The 21760-nt window shown below is 45.9% G+C and overlaps 1 protein-coding gene across 3 annotated transcripts in view; it reads left to right on the top strand.

The window, feature by feature from the left end:
* The first annotated feature begins 277 nt into the window (after positions 1 to 277).
* Positions 278 to 21760, top strand: part of March10 (membrane associated ring-CH-type finger 10) — an 89487-nt gene continuing 68004 nt past the window's right edge. For 2 of the 3 annotated variants that reach the window (XM_028780676.1, XM_028780677.1), the window contains exons 1-4: positions 278 to 549; positions 2557 to 2637; positions 5688 to 5794; positions 18414 to 18530. In XM_028780676.1, the coding sequence (XP_028636509.1) occupies positions 5705 to 5794; positions 18414 to 18530 (207 nt within the window). In that variant the 5' untranslated portion in view covers positions 278 to 549; positions 2557 to 2637; positions 5688 to 5704. Of the gene's footprint in view, positions 550 to 1686; positions 1836 to 2556; positions 2638 to 5687; positions 5795 to 18413; positions 18531 to 21760 lie in introns of those variants that run through there. The other variant, XM_028780675.1, reaches the window with a different exon arrangement.

Raw genomic sequence — 21760 nt, 5'->3', positions numbered from 1 at the left:
TTCCTCTTCCATTTCCTAATCTCCATCTTATAAGAAACAACACTGAGTCTGGGCGTGAACGCAGACAAAATCAGAGTGCCTATTCCTAGAGCATCTCTTCCAATCCAGACGCCATCACTGCTTTCCTTTCCCAACTGCATCCCTTCTCGTTCCCACGGCAACCGGCGGGGCCGCCCACGTGTGGACTCAGGACCCCCGGGCCGCAGCCCTGCCCCACCCCCACGATCCACGTTCCCTCGCGACTAGCGGCACCGGCTCCGCGCGAGGAGGGAGGCCCGGTTGCCAAGGAAACGGGAGGACGCCAGGCAGCCGCCCCCACCGTCTCCACCCCGAGAAAGGCCGGAGGCCGCGGCGGACAGCTGCCTCCCGGGAGGAGAAGGAAGAGGGGCCGCTAGAGGGAGGGAAGACGTGAGGCGTCGGGGAGGAAGAGGAGCCCAGGATCGGCCCCACGCACGATTGATGGGCGGCTCTTCTGCTGTGGGCCTGCCCACCCGCTCCGCCCCGCGGCCCTTTAGCCCCTTGTGAGGGGCGAAAGTGCTGATCCCCAAGGTAACGGGCGCCCGCCCCAGCCTTCCCAGAACTGAGGATCAAGTTTACCTTTAAAACTTAAAAGATTCTGAAGGGAAATGAGACCTCTTAGCTCCCCTCTCTTCTTCTAGCTGACCCCAGCTCCAGTTTGTTTCTACCTCAAAGGAACAGATTTGACCGGAGTCTGCTCGTTTTTTGCACACTGGTAGCCCCCCCAGCCTCCCCCCCCCTCCCACACAGCTACATTGGTCTACAAGTCCAGGACACAGCTTTTGAGTGTGGAAACGATGGTAAACTTGTGATACTCTTTTCATTTTTCCAATTACACAGTCTCTGCTCTGGGCTTAATAGTCTGTGTATGTTAGCTGGGTCTCTCATACACCCCTCTACCTCAACTTTAATTTCCTACGTTAAATTGGAACAGTCACTCTCTCTCTGCCACCCTGCCTCAAGCCCTTAGCCTCTGAAGTATAAGACGGGCCTAAGTCACTAAACTTATATTCAGCACAAGTTTATAAAGTGAGATTTGAAAAAAAATTTTTTTTTCCAAACTGAAATTGAAACAAGTCCTGTAATCCTTGTCATTACAAATTAATTCATTGTGGAAAAGGTTGGATTAAAGTCTTCTGAAATCCTTCTTCCAAGCACCCAATTGTGGGAGAGGAGGGGTTTCTAAACATGAGTGTCAGGTAGCAACACAGATGCTTCAAACGAAGCTTCAGTATAGGGAGGTTAAATTTACATTTTGCTTATTTGCCAAAATCAAGACAGTATAGTTTCAACGATATTTTGCAGAGAGAACATAGCAAGAAAATGGTAAGACAGCTTATTTTGAAAGCACTTCTTTCTAGTCAGATTTTTTTTTAACAAATAGTCACAGAAAAGGAGAGAGCATGTACACAGGTGTGTACATGTGCATTTCTATGTACACATGTGGAAATGTGTGTACATGTGTATGTACATATTTCTTTCCATTAGAGAATGGAAAGAAATGTGTTGTCTTTATTCCTGTTCTCCGGGTGAATTCCCTGGAAATTTATGCTAGAGAAGAATTCAAATGTCACAGAGTTCTTAGAATATTCCTCATTGAAATTTCACAGATGCGTGGAATTTTGAGGCCTGGCAGAATCACTCACCTGCTCCCCCCTGCCTCACATGCCTCCGTCCCTGGCCCTTTCCCTCTCCTTAGCATGGCATCGCACTCTGATGTCTAAAACACAAACTTGATCCAGTGCTTTGTCACCAGAGGCTTACAACAGACGTACACATGATCATGCGCGATTTTCAGAACGAGAAACAGTTTAAAGGTGAGAACAGAAGACAGCACGGGTTGCGATCTCAGAATCACGCCTTGCCCACATTTTCTTTTCTGCCCCCACACAGCACTCTAGCACCTGCCTTGGCTTCAAAGGGCCATCTGGTTGAGGAGGCCCACAAAAAGGCACTCTGAGGATTAAGCATTATTTCCTCTGGATTTATTCTTATATAGTTATTTCTATTTCTCATTCATTCTGGTCAGGTTTTCAAACTTGTGGTGTAGCCTAAAATTCAAGTTCATCTGGAGACTATTTTCCTAGCCTGAGATAATCTACTGTCTCCTTGATGTCTGTCTCTAATACCAAGGAAATAGATTGTTTAATCTCATAGGGTCTTGATATAGTTAAATAAGATACTGCATGTGGCACTGTGGTGTTTCAACTGTTTGTTTTACAGTGAAATGGTGGATGGGGGAGTGTCTCTCATGGGCAATGTTAAAGTTCTTTGTTTTGCAGATGATTGTGAAGTCAGGAAGACTTAGCAAGTCTTTCAGTGGTACTGTTTTCTGCCTCTTGACTAAGAACCTTCCTTAAATTATACCACCCTAAGGCCATGATAGATTAACTTGCTCTACTGTGTTAACTTTGTACCTACAATGTTTCATCCAACTGGGCTGTGGGATGTGTCCTTCATGGCCGTGAACATAGTTTCCTTATGAGTCCTGATGTTCTCTGCCTGGTTAATATTCAGACAGGCTTCTCTTCCCAACAGGAGCAGCAGGGGGTCCATCTTTCTGTTTTTAACCCCATCGTTTTTTTCTGAAAAAGGGGGAACAGACTTCATTCTATGCAGGTACAAATTTATATAAAAAGTTAAGTATGATCTTTGAAAATATAGTCCATGAATGTCTGCTGAAATTCTCTCTCTCTCTCTCTCTCTCTCTCTCTCTCTCTCTCTCTCACACACACACACACACACACACACACACATGCACACACATGCACTTTAGTGTGTCTTTACTTGCCTCAAGTACCTGTTACAGTCATGGAAGTCTGACCAACACAGTTGCTGATAAATATAAGAAATAACATAAGAAATAACAGGTACTGAGGGCAGAGCCACATGCCTTTGAAAGTGCAAGATGGGAACCGATCACCCAACCATCCCGAGCCCAGTGAAAGCAAGTCCAAACTGCCCTGAAGCATTCAAGAGAACACAGCAAAGCATGGTGTGTGGGGTGACGGAAGGGTTCCACAGAGCCAGATCAGGTTGGGTCTTACAGGACAAAGACTGGTGTGTCAACTTGATTCTTATCTTGGGGAGAATTATTGGCTAGTTTTAAGAGGGAAGAAGCATGATCCTATTTAGAAGTTTTATAAACTATGGAACTATCTTTGAGACCATGAGTCTCAAAGACTCACTGTCTATCTTAAGTAAAAATAATCCCCCTGGGGACCAGGAAACTCTCCATGTTGCTCAGGGATAGATGATAAACCTTGCAAGATTTCATAACTCCTAGACGAGGCACTGATGGGTCACCATGAGTCAGGCATAGGCTGACTGTCAATATCTACTCACAGCAAATAAAGCAGAGGCGGGTAGGAACGCCACAGAGCACACACACCTGAGGGTTTGGTTGGCAACGTCTCCCCTGCCATTCCTGAAGGGCTGAGAGAGCGCTGTAGTTAGTCATTAAAAATATGAGTAGCAAGCCATGAAGCTCCAGTGAACGATAAACAGGAATTGGAGGTGGGCTTCCGTGATCCTCTTGATGAGGTGGTCTCAGTACGAACCGGGCTGTTTTATACTGTGAGCGGTGTTATATTATCGACACAAATTAGAGCACACCAACCAACGCCTACTGTCTTGAAATCAAGACACGTCTTTGCCAGCTGTTCATACAGCTAGTATAATGTAACTTCAGCCTCATGGTCCAGTAATTGCCCTTGGTAGGGCTATTAACAGCCTCCTCCTGGAAATGCCTCTTCAGCATCAATGACCCAATACCCACTGGGTTTTCCTCCTGCCCATTGGGGTCCTTTACAGAGCTTCTATTCGACCATCTTTTCCTTACATTTTGTGTTAATGGTTTTGTCCCCTGTCCAGCACCCACTCTGCTTGTACTTCACTTGTTACCAATACACCAGCACTGGCCAGATCTTTACCTGTCCAGTCAGCTCAGAGCCTGCGTCTAACTGCCGGCTTGACATCTCTATTTGCAGTGCTGTAGACACTTCAAACTCCACATTGTTTTCTCACAAAGCTGTCCTTCCTGATTCCAGGCAGACAAAGCATTACCTCCAAGGTAACTGATGAAAGGCTCAGTGTTATCTTAGCTGTGTCTCCTGATGGTCAGGACGCCCCCTTTTTAGCTAAACATTCTTGAAGATGTGGTTAGGTTATCCTTCTGTATCAGAAACGACAGTGTCTGCCTTACAGCATGATGTTATGAAGGTGAAATACATGGCTGCTCAGAGCAGCGCCTGGCATGCCCACAGGCTGTGGAGCTCCGACCCCCCAGCCACACCCTGTTCCCAATGTCCTCATATATTTGCTGCCTGAGCCTGGTTACCATCTCATTTCCTGTCCCAGTGGTGGTCATAACTGTGGACACCTAGTGGCGTTCATGTTTTATCCCCACCTCGTCCTCCACACTGCAACTTTAGGAGCCTTCTTACACACATGTAAAGGGTTAAGAGATGGCTCAGTCAGTAAACATTAGGACTTGAGTTCAGGGTGCTACCTCATCACCCACTTAAAAAGCTGAGTGAGAAGAGACAGAAGGATCCCTGAGACTTTCTGGTCTATTCTTGCAAAATCAGTAAGTTCTAGGCTCAAAAAGATACCATCTCTCAAAAAAATAAAAATAAAAGGAAGAGTGACTGAGGGGAAAAATGCCCAGTGTCAAACACTGGCCTATACACACACACACACACACACACACACACACACACACACACACACACATGCATGCATGCACATGCATGCACCCACAACCACACATGCACATTAAACACACACATACATGCATGCACACATACAGCACGCAAGCATTTATTTTCCAGGTTAGGCCCTATCAGTAGCTCCACATGTCTTCTCACTGAGACCTACAAGCTCCATATGAGCTGGTCTCTGCTAACCCCCATCATTCTGCAGCTCTCCCCACCATCTGCCCGCTTTCCGTTTCTCACTTGCTCCTTCGTGCCCTGAACCACCTGCTGTCCTCCCCCAACTCTTGCCTGACTCACAATTTATCAAGCCCAGTGACAATGCTGACCCCTTGCCGGACTCGTGACTATCAAACCCAGTGTCCCGGCCTGACCCCTCCAGACAGATTCTGCTTCCCTACAATACCATTCTTTGAAAGAACCCACACCCGGCTCTGAACTGGCTGTTAGGGTTGAATTGTCTAGCATTGGTTTTCCATCCTAGACTGTAAGCAACACAAAGGTGGGGCCGTGTCTGCCTGACTGGCTGCTTACCCAGCAGCTGGCAGTGTCTGGGTCGGATGGAGCAACAATAGTCATATACATGAATTTAAGCAGCCCAGGGCTTACACGTTTGGTTGCTGCAGATCTGTCTAGGCTCTTTTGTTTTCTTCTCTGCCATGCGTTAGAACTTCTTCTCAATCAGGTGTCTGTCAACCTAACTCCCTCTGAATAACCAGGATAGGATCACTGAAGCCAGCTGATGAATGTCACTGTATTATTTATGCCTGGAACAGAAAGGATATAAGGACTTTGACACTAATTTAAAAAAAAAAAAAAGGGACGTCTGTACCTTCCAAACAACGGGGGGAATAGATTAATAAAAGAACACACGCAATTATACCCAAATAAATCCAAATATGATGACTCGTAAAAGCATCTGTCACAATATGCTTATTTCTCTCTCGTGCATAGATCAGGAACTAAGAACCATGTTGCATGAAACAAGGGACAGGCAGAAGTTCGTCAGCGATGTTCAGTATCTACGGGACATGCAGCATAAGGTGGACTCAGAATATCAGGTAATTACTGAAGGCAAGGATTGCCTTCTCCTGTCTCTTGGAGTAAGAGAATTTGGAAGACAGCTTGGGTAGAAACACCGCCCCCACCCCCAACCCACCACTCACTGATGGACCACAAGAAGCCATTTGTCCCAGTGGTGGTCCCAATTTCCTGTTTTACCCCACTCCATCCTCCATGCTACAGTGTTAGGGGCCATTGGGAAAAAAACAACCCAAATGTAGGGGCTAGGAGATGGCTCAGTCAGAGAAGTACTGCTGAGTACACATGAGAACTTGGGGAAGTATTTCATACAGGGCCTGGGGCTGGGGCTCAATGGATACGAGCACTTGCTGCATAAACTCCTGCAAGCACATGAAAAGCTAAGCATGGCCATGAGCATGTTACCTCAGGTTACCCCAGGGTCTCCAGGCCAGAGACAGGGTCACCAGGGTCTGCTGGTCATCAGCCTAGCCCCAGATTAAGTGAAAGACCCTGTGTCAAGGAAGGAAGGTAAAGAAGATAGCAACATACCCCAATATCTTCCACTGTCCTGAACATGTGTGCCTGGATGTGTGCACTTGTGTGCACACACGCACATATATGCCATACACATGTTCATGCATCCACGGAAATATTTAATGCAGTGTTTGATCCACCACCCTTGACAAGAAGTGATAGTGGGGTTCATATTTGACTGACTGAGAAACAAAGAGAGAGACCTTAAAGGGTTAACTGAATTGCCCTACCACTTACAGCATAGCATGTCCTTTCTGTTGTCATGGGTGCCAGAAGAAAGGTGGTTAGCACACTTGACACCAAGCAAACCTCTGGTCTCCGTGGCTACAGTGTTTGCATGCAAAAACAAAACTTATGGGAGCCCGAGGGGTCATGAGGTAATTACCTGGGGCTGGCATAGGACAGACTTGCTGGGCTGGGTTGTGGGACTCTTGGAGCATTTAGGAGATGTCATTCAACTCTCCCCTGAACCCCCTCTGAGAGAAGCAGCCCTGGCCAATCAGAGAGACCTATCCTCAGCCTCCATGGAGCTCAGAAAGCTGTTCCTCCCCAAAGAAAACGCTGCTCAACTATCAGGTTTTTCTCCTCCTTAGCAATTTCAGACAGAACTGAGCCTTGTGGGTCACCAAGGAAACCAGACCCGTCTCAGTAGCCTGACTTCACCTGAACAGCGCTACTCTGCACCGAGGCTAGAAAGGGGCAGCTGTTTCTTCCCCCAGTTGCCAACCCACACCCAGGAGGACGACAAAGGGGAGGAAAATTACAGAAATTGAATAGGAATGTCAACTAACAGGCAGGTTACTCAGGGAATCATCCGATTTTCACAAAGATGCCTCTGCCCCACCCCCACCCCACTGGTGGGTAGAAGCACTTGGCTAATATTGTCTCTACAATGAGTGCATAAGGAAATTGTCTTGTTGTCAGTGGTCCCCAGTGAAGAAAATTACACAACCATGGTCCTGGGTCCGCAGCGGTTTTATGTTCCAGGCTCACTGAAGCTGTTGGCACTGCTAGTTATGTTTTGTTTTGTTTGGTCATTCAACCAATATTTAATCCACTAAGTGCCTACTATGTGCTGAACAAGGTCCCCAATTTCCCAGCATTCTTCTTCTAAATTTGGGAGGTAGAAAATGTACACACAATGTGGAGTTACTTTAGTTACCGTTCTAGGGTGGCACTAGAATGTTCCCTCGTGAGCCCCTGTGTTAGAGGCATGGTTCCCTACTTGCCTACTATGAGGAGAGGGGAAACCTTTAAGGGGCAGAGACTAGCAAACGTCTTAGATCTTTGGAGATATGCAGCTGCGGAAGGGATCTATGGGGATCCCAGCCCCTTCCTCCCTTTAACTTCCTGGCCACTATGAGGTGAATGGATGCTGTTGCCATGGCGTCCTGTAGCTCCTCGGGCTCAAAGCTACAGGACCATTTCATCATAGCATCCGTCATGATCAAAAGCCCAAGGCTATGAGCCAAAACAGCTGTCTTCAAGCCAACTCACCTCAGAGATGTGCTGCAATCATGATAAACTAAGTCAGTGGCTGATAACATATATGAAAACCAACAGCCACAGCACAGTAAGGGGAAGGTCCCATGCTCCCCGAGACCGGCACTGAGGAAGAGCAGCGCCTGTGCCTGTAAGTGATGGGAAAGAGCTAACCAAGCCATCACAAGCCAAGTGTAAAGGCCCTGAGGCAGGATCTGCTTGGAGCCACCAGAGAGTGTCTGACAGGAGGGGAAGAGCTCTGTAGAACCAGCTCAGGCTGGCTCTCACAGGGAGAAGCAGGCCATTCCGCCAGTAGGAATCACATCACTGTGAGAACACGGGACAGTTTTCGAGAGAAGAGACATAATCTGGTCTGGATTTATTTATTTATTTTTTAATCACTTTGGCTTTTGTGAGGGGAAAGGACTGGAAGGGGCAAGGGAAAAAGCAAAAGATTTTGAAAGGAAAAAGTATGATTGACATTTAAGAAAGAGGTTATGGTGAAGTTGGTAGGCATGGAGGGGGCAAAAAGTGGTCAAGCCCGGCTGGAAGCTGGGAGCGGAGCAGGTGACGGATGGAGGTGAGCCTCCGTGCACAGACAGCAATGACTCCCGTCCACCAGCTCTGCTGGCTAGCCTCTTGATTTAAAGCTTCCCAGTCTTTACCTCTCTGACTCCACACTTCCAATTTCTTTTCAAACAAAATCCTGAGCCAGCAGTGAGAGAGCCAGCAGCAGGGGAGCCCTCTCAACCTCCTTCCCCTTGAGGCTGAGGCTCGCTTCACAACCTTCCAGGCCTCCCGTCTCAGAGGCTAGAGTGATCCTTGTCCTGCTTGTGACCAGCTGAGACCATGGCCCAGTCCCTCGATTGTCAGCCTCTGCCCTCCGTAGGACTCTGTTGTCTGTATTTTGACCTCTCTCCCACTATATTTTATTTACTCGTGTACGTATTTATCCATATTCTATAAATGAACTACCTAGCCGTCATCTTGCTGGAGACAGGATCCAAGGCCTCCTGCATGCAAAGCCCTCTACCAACTGAGTACCCTCACCCCAACCTTCTTTTATTGGCTCAATCTAAATATGCTGAAGTGTCCACCTTAAGAATCACGGAACAAAGCCTTTGGGCCCGCGGCCGCCCCCCAGCATCCCTGACTGCTTCCTGTCTGTCTCAGACTCCTGCAGCCAGCCTCATTTCTGTCTCCACTTCCTCCTCGGTTTGTGTGTGTGGTTTTTTTTTTTTTTAAGTCTCCTCTTCCTTCTCCCTATCCACTGCTGAGGTCAGGAGCCAAATTCAATGAGACTTTTGCAGTCTTGTTTCCTGAAGGCTACTTTTCCTGTCCTCTTCTCTCTGGTGTCACGGTCTCCTGACCCACTGTCTCCCTCCTGTTAGCCTCCATTTCCCCTTTCTACCGTCTCCTCTTCTCCCTGCCCTTAATGGCTGACCCACAGAGTCCCATCCTTAGCTCCCCACCCCCACCCTTTCTGACATACAAGGTCCCCATCGCCTGTTGGCTCTTCCTGGTTATAACCATGATTTTATACAAATGTCTCGTACCCAGGAGTCTCCCCAGAGTGCCAGGATCACGGGCACACCTGCTTATTGGTTATTTTCATCTGGGTGTCACATGGGCATCGCTAAGCCAACATGTCCACAGGACATCACATGTCCATCCCCCTCCTAGCCCTCTTCAGATCAAGCCCCCCTCACTCCTTCCCCTTCCCCACCCACAAAGCTTTGCAAGCTCACCTAAGAAAACATCACCTCGTGGCACCCTTTATCTTGTGGCTACTACTATGGCCCCAATGCCATGATTTCTGCCCAGGACTATCACACTATCCTTTAGTGTTAGCTGGTCTGTTCCTGTCCTGTCTGCTTTTTCATCTGCCTGACGTTTGTCTTAGTCTAAGCAGAGCATCAGCCCATGCCACTGAAATATGTGAAGACCTTTAGTAGCTTCTCCTCAAAGCCAGGATCCAGATCCTGCGAGGACCTAAGAAAGACTAACCTTAGCAAGAACTACTTCTTAACCCCAACCCTGGCCCCGCCCTCACCCTCACCCACATTACTGATGCCCCTAGCCCCGCTTTAATTGTATTCTCTACAAGTACAGTTAAGATCATGGTTTTAATTTAGAACCTAGAATCACTGGACTCACATAGTATCAGGATTCGTTTTTTCGCTTGTTTGTTTTTAAGAAATCATGGAGTGGCAATTTACATAGCATAAAATTCAATCAGTTTTAAGTATGCTAATGATTTATGGTAGATTTGCAGCCCATTTTAGGACACTGCCTTCATCCCCAGCTCCTCAGTATCTTTTAACACCTCCAGCTGGAAATGGGACTGAACTTGTTTAATGTCATTTTCTTTTCTTTTAGACAGGGTCTCACTATGTAGACATGGCTGGCTGGAATTCACTCTGTAGACCAGGCTGGCCTCTAACTCAGAGATCCACCTGCCTCTGTCTACTGAGTGCTGGCATTTAATGTGTACACTGCCATGCCTGGCCCCACAGTGATTTTTAAATAATATTTAAAAATTTGTCCCTTGCCTTTTTTCCAGAAAAGCTTTAAAGCTGTGACTTAAACAATCACTTGCAGTGGTAAGCATAGAGGCTCACGCCTTTATCTCAGCACTCAGGAGGCAGAAGCAGGCAGATCTCTGAGTTCAAGGCCAGCCAGGGCTACAGAGTTAGTTCCAGGCCAGCCAGGGCTACACAGAAATATCATGTCTCAGTCAATCAATCAATCAATCAATCAAACAAACAAACAAAAAATCATTTTCAGCTGGGCATGAAAGTGTACTTCTAAACTTCCAGCATTTGAGAAGAAGAAAAAGGGGGACCATGAGTTCAAAGTTCCCCTGGGCTGGTCTTAAGAGACTCTGTCTTAAAAAAGAAAAGGATTACTTTTTTGAGCCGAGTAACTGTTCACTAACTTAGTCATCCAGCCACAGTGTATTTAGATCATTTACTAAGGATAGCTGTCGTGTTGGAATCATAGTCATACCCTAGTGGGGTAAGTCCAACCCGCCTCGTGTGGCCAGGTATAGCTATGGATACAGGCCAACACAAAACCATAAACTTATTTAAACAATGGGAGGTTATTGTAATGATTTTTGGTAACTTGACTGCACAGCTCTTTCGTGTGAGCTTTGCAGGGACAGCATGTCACAGTGTCAGCAGGTTGTCACTTTGTCAGCAGGTTGCACATGCCTGCTGCGGGTTTGGCCCATTGCACCCTGTGGGAATCCGAACGGTCCCTCTCAGTGCGGCCATCTGCTCAGGACACCTGGGACTTCCTGCTGCAGAACGGATGTACAAACATGTACAAACAGGGGAGGACCTGATCACTCCTCACGCCTCCCAAGTCACACACACTTGCCTCACGTTCCACCCCATGCTTGACTTGTCTTTAATGAACTGGCTCAAATCGAAGCCCTTAGGAACCCCCTAATTTTTTCTAAAGTTGAGTTGTTCCTGCTCTGTCCTAAAATTCATGGAAGAGTGGTATGCATTAAATTAATGGGGCCTTTACAGGTCTGTGGGCTAGCTACAAGAAAAGGCTAAACCCAGCCATCATTGTTTTGCTTCTACTCCTTTCAGTGGCTGGGTGGGGCTCTTCTAAGAAAAAAAAGGAGACAAACATCTATCTGTCATATTACACGCTATTTCAGAATCGGGTAGCCCGTATATAATTATAGTCTATCTTAGAATTTGGCTGTGTTCTTCCAAGGGTGTTCACGTTTCCTCTCTCTCTCTCTCTCTCTCTCTCTCTCTCTCTCTCTCTCTCTCTCCCCCCCCCCCATCTCTGTCTCCTACTCCCCCTCCCTCCTCTTCAAATGTATTTATGTAACAGGAGGCAGAACTTAGCCTTAGCCACTAATGCCCACTGGAAAACAAGACAGAAAGATTACACTTGGCATTTCCGCACAATTTTCTACACTCTCTCAAATGTGCTCAAATTGGTTTCATTTCATGTCACTTACCCACCTCAACTCTTTCAAGTGCAGATCAAACAACTAAACAGGACATAGAAACGTGTTGAAGGACATGGCGGTGGCTTTTATGCCTGGTGGCAGTGGGTGGCAGGGGAGTGGGACAGGTTAAGAAGCTCTGATCTGAAAATCTCAAATCTCAAATACTCTAGACTGTGAAACTAGTCCAGCACCTAATATGATACCATGTCAGGAAAATTTGTTTCCATGCACAAAATTATTTAAAATATTATATAAAATACCCTCAAACTATGGGCTTAAGGCCCCTGGATTTTTGTGGGTAGAGCCAGAACTCATCTGCTAGAGATCTTGGCCTGTGATATATGCAAATATCCTAATAGCTGAAAAAAAAAATCAAACTTTTGTTTTTTAAGTGAACTTTAATAATGTCACAGATAATCACTAAAGCCCCCAACTCTGAGTTAGGCACTTCAGACCTGAATAAGAGCAACATCACAGAGCTGAAGGCAGTGCCAGCATGCCCTCCTCACGGGGCTGACAGGCTTAGGGCAGCAGCAACCGGACAGACGCCATTATTAACTGAGAGGTAAAGTTGGGGACACAGTTCAGTTGGTAGAACTTTTGTCTAGTCTTCTAGCTTGCTTTCTATCTCTGTGGAACACACCATGGCCGGAAGCAACTAGGAAAGGAACTGGTTTATTTGTTTACAGCTTATAGACTACCACCCAGGGAAGTCTGGGCAGAAACCTGGAGGCAGGAACCAGTGCAAAGGCCAAGGGGTAGTGCTGCCTCCTGGATCACTTTCCATGGCTTGCTCAGTCTACTTTAAAAAAAAAAAAAAAACCATCCAGGACCATCTGCCCAGGAGTGGCACCACCAGTAATGAGCTGGGCCCTCCCACAGCAACAGTAAAGAAAATGCCCCATAGACCTCCCCACAGGACAATCTGAGGGCAGTAATTCCTTACTTGAGGGTCTCTCCTAACATATGACTGACTCTAGCTTGTGTCAAGTTGAAAGAAAAAAAAAGTCCACCACCACACCTAGGATGCAGGACGCCCTAGTTCAGTCCCCATCACTGCATAAAACCATGTGCGAGGTTACAGGTGAGCCCCATCTCAGCTCTCAGCTCTGAGCTCTCAGGCAACAGAGGCAAAAGTTTAGATAGTCAAGATAGTCAAGCTCATTCTGGGCTACAGAGCAAATTCAAGACCAGCCTGAAGTACGCGACACCTTGTCTCAAAAAAAAAAAAAAAAAAAAAAAAGTAAATAGTAATGGCCATATTCTTTCTATTTTTAATTTAGGCTATTTTTATGATAGCTGTTCTCATATCAGAACTAGACATTGCTCCTATGACACATGGCTTCTTAGGTCTTCAGGACCCCGGATGACAGCAGGTAATAAAGAACCGCTGATCCTAACTACAGACTCAGAAAGCTGTGATGCTAAAGACAAATTGATTTACCATGCACCCCAGAATGACCGAGCACAGAAGGCCCTCAGCTGGCTGGCTGAGTACCCTGGGTCCAGAGATCAGACCTGTCCTTCAGGGCAAGAGTGTGCCTCAGGCCCAGACAGGAAGACTCTTTCTTCTGTGACCAAGATCAGAGTCACATGCTATGGCAAAGGCTGAGTTTAGACATAAGTAAGCCAGGAAGTGGGAAGACAACAATTAAAAGCCTGCGCTGCGGATGGTAGGAGGAGGGGAGGGGAACATTGAACCCTCCCCTGAGGCCAGTCACAGCTAAGGTCCTGAGAGATTCTCCTGCCCTCCTAGCCACCTCCCAGCATAGGGACAGACTCTCTGAGGGAAGTGGCAATCCATGAAGCCTGCCAGCCCAAGGTCTCTGCTAGGACGTGGCAAAGCCAGGGTTGGGTGTGTTTACCAGGATTGAGTTTCAGTGAGTCACAAAACCCACGCCATCCCCCACAGGCAGACTCTGTGACTTGCTCCCACAGTGGAAGCCTCTGCTTGTGCTGTTGTTAGAGGGCCAAGGTGTGTGTGTGGTGGGGGGAGGGGCCAGAGACACCACTAAAGGGGAAGAGAAGGGAGCACCACTGGTTCTCCCCAGAGGAAAGACACAGAAGTCACCTGAAGCCTTTAACTTCAAGACTGGTCTCTGATGGCCTGACCACACGTTCGAGACTCACAGGCATTTCATCCTGACAGGTGGAACTCAAGTAGACTAATCCAGAGGTCCACGAGAAGGACAGTAAATTATCATAGATTTTTTTCCTTCCCTTCCCATAGATTCCACCTTTTTCCTGCCACCTGGTCACTTGAGGACCCCAATCACAGAACCACTACCATCAGTGACCATACAAATGAGCGAGCAGACCGCTCACATTCACAGACAGACAACACATCCTGGGGCAGGGGATGCCTGGGTTTTGACTCTTAGGACTGGACTTCTGGTAGTTCCGTTTCCGCATTCCTTCACAGCAGAGCTGTAACGTTGACAGGATCGGTGTTTGATTCAAACAGAAAAATTGCTCGGCCATCTTAGGCCGAAAATCATTTTCTGCCCTGCCAAGGCTTATCTAGCCTCCCACTAATCCACGAGAGACAAGGAACCAGAGAGAATTTTTCTCAACACTGCAACAACCAATCTATTCATGCTCTCCTCCTGATAGAGAAATATTTAAGTCATATGCGCTCATGAGAAGAATTTTAAATAAGTAAAACCACCCAGCCTACAAGACTTCGGTTCAAAATCGTCCTCAATCCGCCTGTGCTTGCTCACACTGGCCCCTCTACTTTCTGATCAGCAATGGCCTAAAACCCCACAGGTGAGGTCGCCTCTTACACCTGCCACTTTGAGAAACAGACTTTCACTTAAGCGGTCCCCACAACAACAGGTGCCCTGATCAGAGGCCACTGTGGGAAGGGCCACACCCAAACAAACAGCTCAGGGCAGGAGGGCTTAGCTGGAAAGTCTCCTTTTGCTGTCAACTTTGGCCATCTGGGCTTGAGCCCCCACCCCCAACTCACATAGTGGAAGGAGAGAACAGACTTGTACCAGTTGTCCCGTGATCTCCATATGTGTGTCATGTGTGCACCCCTATAAATAATAAATAATATTTTAATGTTTTCTTGAAAGCTATTCTACTTGAATTTCATAAATCTCTCCAGCCAACTTCTTTCAAGTTTACCTGGCCTTTTTTTTTTCATTGTTGAACTTATTTTTTGACAGGTACTGTCTAATATTATTTGGGTAACTCTCTCTCCTCTCTCTCTCTTTCTTTCTAGTGACTACCCACATGTGTGTGCATGTGCGTGTGTGTGTGTGCTTCAGAGGTCAGAGAAGGTCATCAGATTCCCTCAGAGCAGAGCTTACTAGCAGTACTGAGCCACCCAGCGTTTGTAAGCGATGAGAACTAATTCCAGTCCTCTGCAGGAAACAAGTGCACTTAAGCCTAGAGCCATCTCTCCAGCCCCTTCTCTGGGTTTCCTTACTTACATTATGCAACACACACGTGTCCCCCCACCACCACCTCGTACTTCTCAGTCTCCATTTCAATGACTCAGTAGCAGAACTGTTCAAAACAAAACATGGACTGAGGGACAGCAGTAAAAACCAAGCCAATCACTTTGGGGTGTTCTCCCTTTCCAAGCCTGGTGGGTTGAGACCTCATCTTTCTCTAGGAATCCAGGAGTTCACCTGCTGCAGGTGACTGGCTGGTGAGATGGGGGGGCAGAGGGTTCACCTACAATTTATTTGCTAGGCGCAGTGTGGCTGACTCTTTCTGGGTGGTTCCAGGCAGCACCTGTTTTACTACAGTCCACTCATGTCTATTCTTACTTACCCTGTAGCACAACCTCTCAGGCTCTCCCTGGCAGGAAGCTGTGAATCCTACTGCATTCAAAAGGAAATGCTTTTTTTTTTTTAATAATGGAAGCAGAGAGAAAACGCAAACAGAAATATTTCCTTTCTTACTAAGTACGGAAGTGGGAAAATGGCAAGTCTTCTTCAGTAACAGCGTCCTTGGTCTTTACACCAGACTTCTTTAGTAATAATTTGACCCTGGTAGGTCACGGATGGGGGGGGTGTCACAGGACCTATGAGCACAGAAATGCTCCAAGCGGTTTTGTTATTTGGGAGGGAGGAGCAGGGTTTAAAATATCAGTTAAAATCCCTGGTGCCCTTGGATTGCTTCAGTCCTAATGCAGAGGAAAAGTGTTTAGCACTAGATTTTATTTTAATTTTGCTAAGAAAAATGGTGATTTGCAGGGGGTGGGGGGTTATTTTATTTTTTGTTACTTTGCATCTAGGGATTGATATTTTCTGAAGCAAAAGTGTGATTCAAAGCCAGACTCAAGTACGATTTAGATTTAGAATACATGCATACAAGACCGGAACAGTGATCATACTAGTTGTCATGGAAACATGAATGAGGGAAAGTATCACTAGGCCCCATTGCTAGATGAAGAGTTACAGGCATCAATGGCCACCGAGGAAGGGAGAATCCTTTATCTCCACAGATGAACTAACTCCCAAATAGGGTATCCAATCCCAAGTGATCAGCCCTAAGCACAAACAGCACTAAATGTAAATATATATATATATATATATATATATATATATATATATATATCATAGAAGGAGAGGTCATTCATTAATTTGAGAAGGGATGGGAGGGACTTGGGAGGAATTAGAGTGAGGAGAAATCAGGTGTAAATGATGTGACTACAGTATACTAAGTATAACATTCTCGATTAAAAACATTTTATATTTTAGTAAACTACTTAAAATTTCTCTCTATATATAAATTTTTGTCATCCCATATAAATGGGGTAGTCCATATATATATGCAGAATGACAAAAAGAGTAAGATAAATATAAGCGAAACACAGTGCCGTACGTGTCAGAAAATGTGATGATGAAATCCATTATTTTCTGTACCAACTTTAAAATTGACAAAAGAAAAAAATACAATTCAAGATGATAGAAAATTCAAGAGCTGAGAGGCGGTTCTTACTCTCCAAATTCTTACTGGCTAGCCAGGAAAAACTGCAAAACAAAACCAATTACGATAAAATAGGAAAATTATACGATTCAAACCGTGTGCATTAGCTTTGTGTTAATACACAGCAGTGACCTCCTTTATCACAGGGTGGGAGGGTACCTTCCAAGACCACATTACCTCCCAGTAGAATCCTGAACCATAAAGGGTTTTAAATGTCACCTTGCCACAACCTAGACTTCCTTGGCAAGGGAGTCTCAATTGAGCAATACCTAAATCAGATGGTGGGGCAGTCTGTGAGGGGTGGTCCTAACGGTTGATTGAGGTGGGAAGGCCCATACTGAGTCTGGATGCCCCATTTCATGGACCTGTGTAAGAGTGAAGAAAGCTACCCAAGCAGAAGCAATCAACAAGCAGGCTAGGATACTGTGTATTTATTCCCTCTGCTCATGGCTGGATATGATCTAACTGCTGGAGTTACTGCCTTTATCTTCCCTCCCTGATGGACTGCAACCTGGAATTGTAAGCAGAGGAAACCCTTGTCCTGTCCCATTAGGCACAGCAAAAGATTAGCAGAGTTACCTCGTCTGGGGATACACTGTAACACAGTTGCCAGTCACTCCTCTTGCCCTTGGGGGCCATCATTGAACAACCCAAGGATTACTCAGCAGCAGTGTTTTGATATGCCACAGCAGAGCTGACAAATGTAGCAGCTATGAAGTGCAGGAGTGAGGCTCGCAGAGTGTATAACTGGACAAAGAGACAATTCATGTCCAGGGCAGGAAAGAGTGGGATGGAGCGAGATTTTTATCACGTTATTCAGAATGGTACGAGATTCAAAACTTATAAATTATTTATTCTTGGAATCTTCCATTTCATGTTTGTGGACCAAAGATGACTGTAGGTAACTGTTGAAACTACAGAGAGAGGCTGGCTACTGTTCACTGCTTCACTCCATTAGCAATTAATTCAGGGAAAGAGATGATGTCACACAGTCAGATCTTAGTGCTCAGCAGGCTGAGCCAAAGGAACCGGATTCTACACAGAGGGAGTTGTATAAAGCAGGCAAGAAAAGTCTTCTCCTGTAACTAATAGCCTAGATGCAGATCAGCCCAAGACACAGCAAGATGGGGTGCCACAGAGGGGTGTAAGACTGGACGAAGTTGATAAGGCTTTTGGAGTATCACCTTCCTTAAACAGGCAGCTGTTTTAGAGGCTGAAGAGATGGCTCTGCAGTCAAGAGCACTTGCTCATCACGAGGCCCAAAGTTCAGCTTCCTACTGTAGTAGGAATGGTTCATGAACACCTGGGACCACAGCTCCAAAGGAACTCGGGGCATCTCTGGCCTCCCAGGACACCTGCACTTACATGTGCACACACACGCACATGGATATGTGCACACAGACATAAATAAAATCTTTTTGAAAAATAGAAAAAAAACCTATTCTTTATAAAATGTCCCATTGTGTGTTTATAGTGTGTTTATTGTTTTTATTTACTAAAGTAGTGGGTGGTGGTTTGATTCTGGGATTTTGGGCGTTTGAGAGGAGGGAATGACACCTGGTCTTTGGATCTGGTGACAGATATTTCATGAACAGCTGGAGATAAACATCATTTTCCTCATGCCTCTCGAGTAGGTCTTAAGCCTGAAATTCACTAAACTACTCACAGACCCAGAAGAAAGAAGCTGTTTCTCATTGGTGTCGTGTGTTCCCTAGGCTTGTTTGAAACGACAGGAATACAAGAAAGAACCAAATGAGAAGAAGCAGGATCAGCTGTGGGGGAAAGACACAAGTGACAGGTCCCGGTTTTCAAGCGGGTCGTCATGCAAACAGGTATGGAGAATTTAAGTCTTTTGTTTGTGTGTGTGTGTGTGTGTGTGTGTGTGAGAGAGAGAGAGAGAGAGAGAGAGAGAGAGAGAGAGAGAGAGAGAGAGAGAGAGAACCAACTCCAAAAGGAACCTATTGGAGCTATGAGTTGGTAAAGAGCTTGCTTCACAAACCTGAGAACCTGAGTTCAATTTCCAAAACCCATTTAAAAAAAAAAAAAGCCAATTGTGGTAGTGTGTTCTTGGGGCCCCAGAGCTGGGGAGATTGAAACAGGAGGACTCCTGGAGCCCACTGGCCAGATAGCCTGCCAGAATTGGGAAAACCCCAAGCCAGTGAGAAAGCAACCTCATCTCAAACCCCTGCCCCCCAAAAAAGTATGTGATACTCAAGGTACAACACCCAAGATGTCTGCACAGCTGGCTACCATAAGCCTGAACAGCTGGAGATAAATATCATTTCATACACATGTGAACACACATGGACACAAAAACTAGTAAAATAGAAGTAAGTTCGTTGCAGAATCCGAAACGCAAGGACAAGGAAGACATGAGCTGGGTGCTCCCGTCCTGGATGCCGCCTGTCACGCCCAAGCCAAGGCATCCCCTTGCTGGTCCCTGCTCTTGTCCCCTAATGGCGAAGGACCTGACATTCCTGGTCTAAGACATGAGTTGATCTTACCGAGGCCCTGGGCCTCCTCAAGTTCTGCACCATGTTTGTGGCTTCTGATCTAACCCTTTGCTTTGCTGACTCCGGCTTTGATTTACATGCCGAAAGAGAGCGAAAGGCGATGAAAACTGCATATATTCTAACTGGCAATTGTTTAGATATTTTCATGTAACATTACAACAATTAAGAACAATGTAGTATTGTAGCAATATTATAGTGCTCACAGTAGCCAGTATCCAAGTGGTAATACCATTACAAACTGCCCTCAGTACTTCACATGTACGCGCTCACTTCATTTTCATATATATACATGTCTGTCTACCTATCTAATGTAAGCATATAGCTTTGTTTTGTTTTTGAGACAGGGTATTATGTGTCTCAGGCTAGCCTCAAACAGGCTATGTAGCCAAGGCTGGCCTTGAATTCCTGCTTCTACCTCACAAGTGCTAGGATTATAGGCATATGCCCCCACATTTGGCTTAGTATATACATATTAAGACATATAAACCGCATGGGGGTACATGCGTATAATCCCAGCACGTAAGAGGTAGAGAGAATCAGAAGTTTGAGGCTAGCCTGAGCTAACAGCACCCCCACTCGACCCTAGTTTGCTTTCTTTTGATATAATAAACATCATGAGCAAAAGCAACTCATGGAAGAAAGGGTTTGTTTCATCTTACCATCCATCATGAGGGAAGGTGGGGCAGGAACTAAAGCAGAGCTGATGGAAGGGGGCTGCGTACTGACTTACTCTCTCCAGAGCGCACTCAGCTCTTTTATAGCATCCAGGACCACCTACCCAAGGGTAGCACCACCCACATGGTCTGACCCTCACACATCAATCATTAATCAAGAAAATGCCCCCCAAAACCAATCAATATATGCATTTTCTCAATTGAGGTTTCCCCTTGCCAGATGACTAGCTTAGATCAAGCTGACAAAATGCTAACCAGGGCTCTTTATGAATCCACCCACAACACACACACACACACACACACACATGCACGCACTCATGAACACACACACACACAAACACACTCCTTGGCCACACTACAGATGATGACTTGCTTCAAGTGGTCCTAAGGAACCTTAGCTACAATTCCACAGGCAGTTTGCCGTGGAGAGGGCATTCCATCCTAGATGAGCTGACCCCAGAGCAGTGTCTCCTGTTTAAGGTCTTCTCTGTCTAAGTATTTTACTTATCCCATGTAAGAGCTAAAAGACCACAAACAGCCTCCAACCCTGGCTGTTAGCAAGGCGAATTGATTTAAGGTGAGTAAAATACCCTTTATGAATTCTTATTTAATATTTTATGCCTGAAACAGACTCCAGAGAAGGGATTGTCTCTTTCCTATCAGTGGCATGGATCTCCGAGACAGATCTTGGATACCCAATATTAATCAAGCTCTTGATTCCTTCTTTAATCTATGATGTTCACACAGTAGTTATTTAATGTTCAAAGGACACCTTAAAAACATCAGTGATTGATGTTTATGGATGTAGCTGTTTCTCTGGGAGAGATATATACTCCCTATTAAGGGATATAAAAGCACACGATAAACTATCCCACCTAGAGTCTGAAGGTGAAAGAGACCATCTCACCACATTGGCAACTGCCAGAACGCTTCTCCTGGGTCTCTCCCTGCTGGTCAAGGACTAAATATAAAGCCTGCTGCTGCTGACACCAAGGGAGTGAGGTTAATCTAAAAGTTAAAGCTGGTTGGTTAGAGCAACATATTTTTAGTACTAAGATAAATTCTGGCACTTTTACACTTAGAATAAAAAAAAAAATCAAGGACAGATACCAAAAAAGTGATGTAATTTTAAGGCAGACAGCAGCACTTAGCAGCTCTCCTAGATTGGGATTCCCAAACAAATGGACACCTGGGTCCTGCCGTGTTACACAGAGAGGGTCACAAACCAGGTCACAGCCATGATTCACAACAGACGGTGCACACGCCTCTGGACCACTCCAGACTCATCCGCTGTTGTTCTTCTCTGCCAGCACCATAGGATAAGCTGCTGTCAGATGTCTGTGGCTCTCTCTTCCCAATATAAAAATCACCTTTTCCACCACGGTCGCACCAGCCCCCAGACGACTTCCAAACAAGGGTGTGGCTGTCCCTTTAAAAGTAACTATGTAAAAAAATGGCTTCTGTTGTCATAGACTACTCGGATCTGATTTTCTGACCCAATTTTATATTTAATTATACGCAACACAAAGTTAACAGCAGACATCACATAAAACTAACCATTTCTATTAAAAGGCCAGGAGGCCAGACATGGTGCCACACCTTTAATCCCAGCACTCAGGAGGCAAAGACAAGAGGATCTGAGTGAGCTAGAGGCCTGCTTGTTATACACAGCATGTTCCAGACCAACCAAGGCAACATGATGAGGCTGTGTCAGGAAAAAGGAAGAGGAAGAGGAGGAAGAGGAAGAAGAGGAGGAGGAGGAGGAGGAAGAGGAGGAAGAAAAGGAGGAGGAAGAAGAGGAGGAAGAGGAGGAAGAAGAGGAAGATGGCAAGGACAGGGATTTCCATGTTGCATTATGCCACCATGCCTATGAAA

The sequence above is a fragment of the Grammomys surdaster genome, unplaced genomic scaffold, assembly GCF_004785775.1.
Source record: "Grammomys surdaster isolate TR1022 unplaced genomic scaffold, NIH_TR_1.0 371, whole genome shotgun sequence".
In the NCBI taxonomy this organism is placed as follows: domain Eukaryota; kingdom Metazoa; phylum Chordata; class Mammalia; order Rodentia; family Muridae; genus Grammomys; species Grammomys surdaster.
This window is presented reverse-complemented; position numbering and strand designations above follow the sequence as displayed.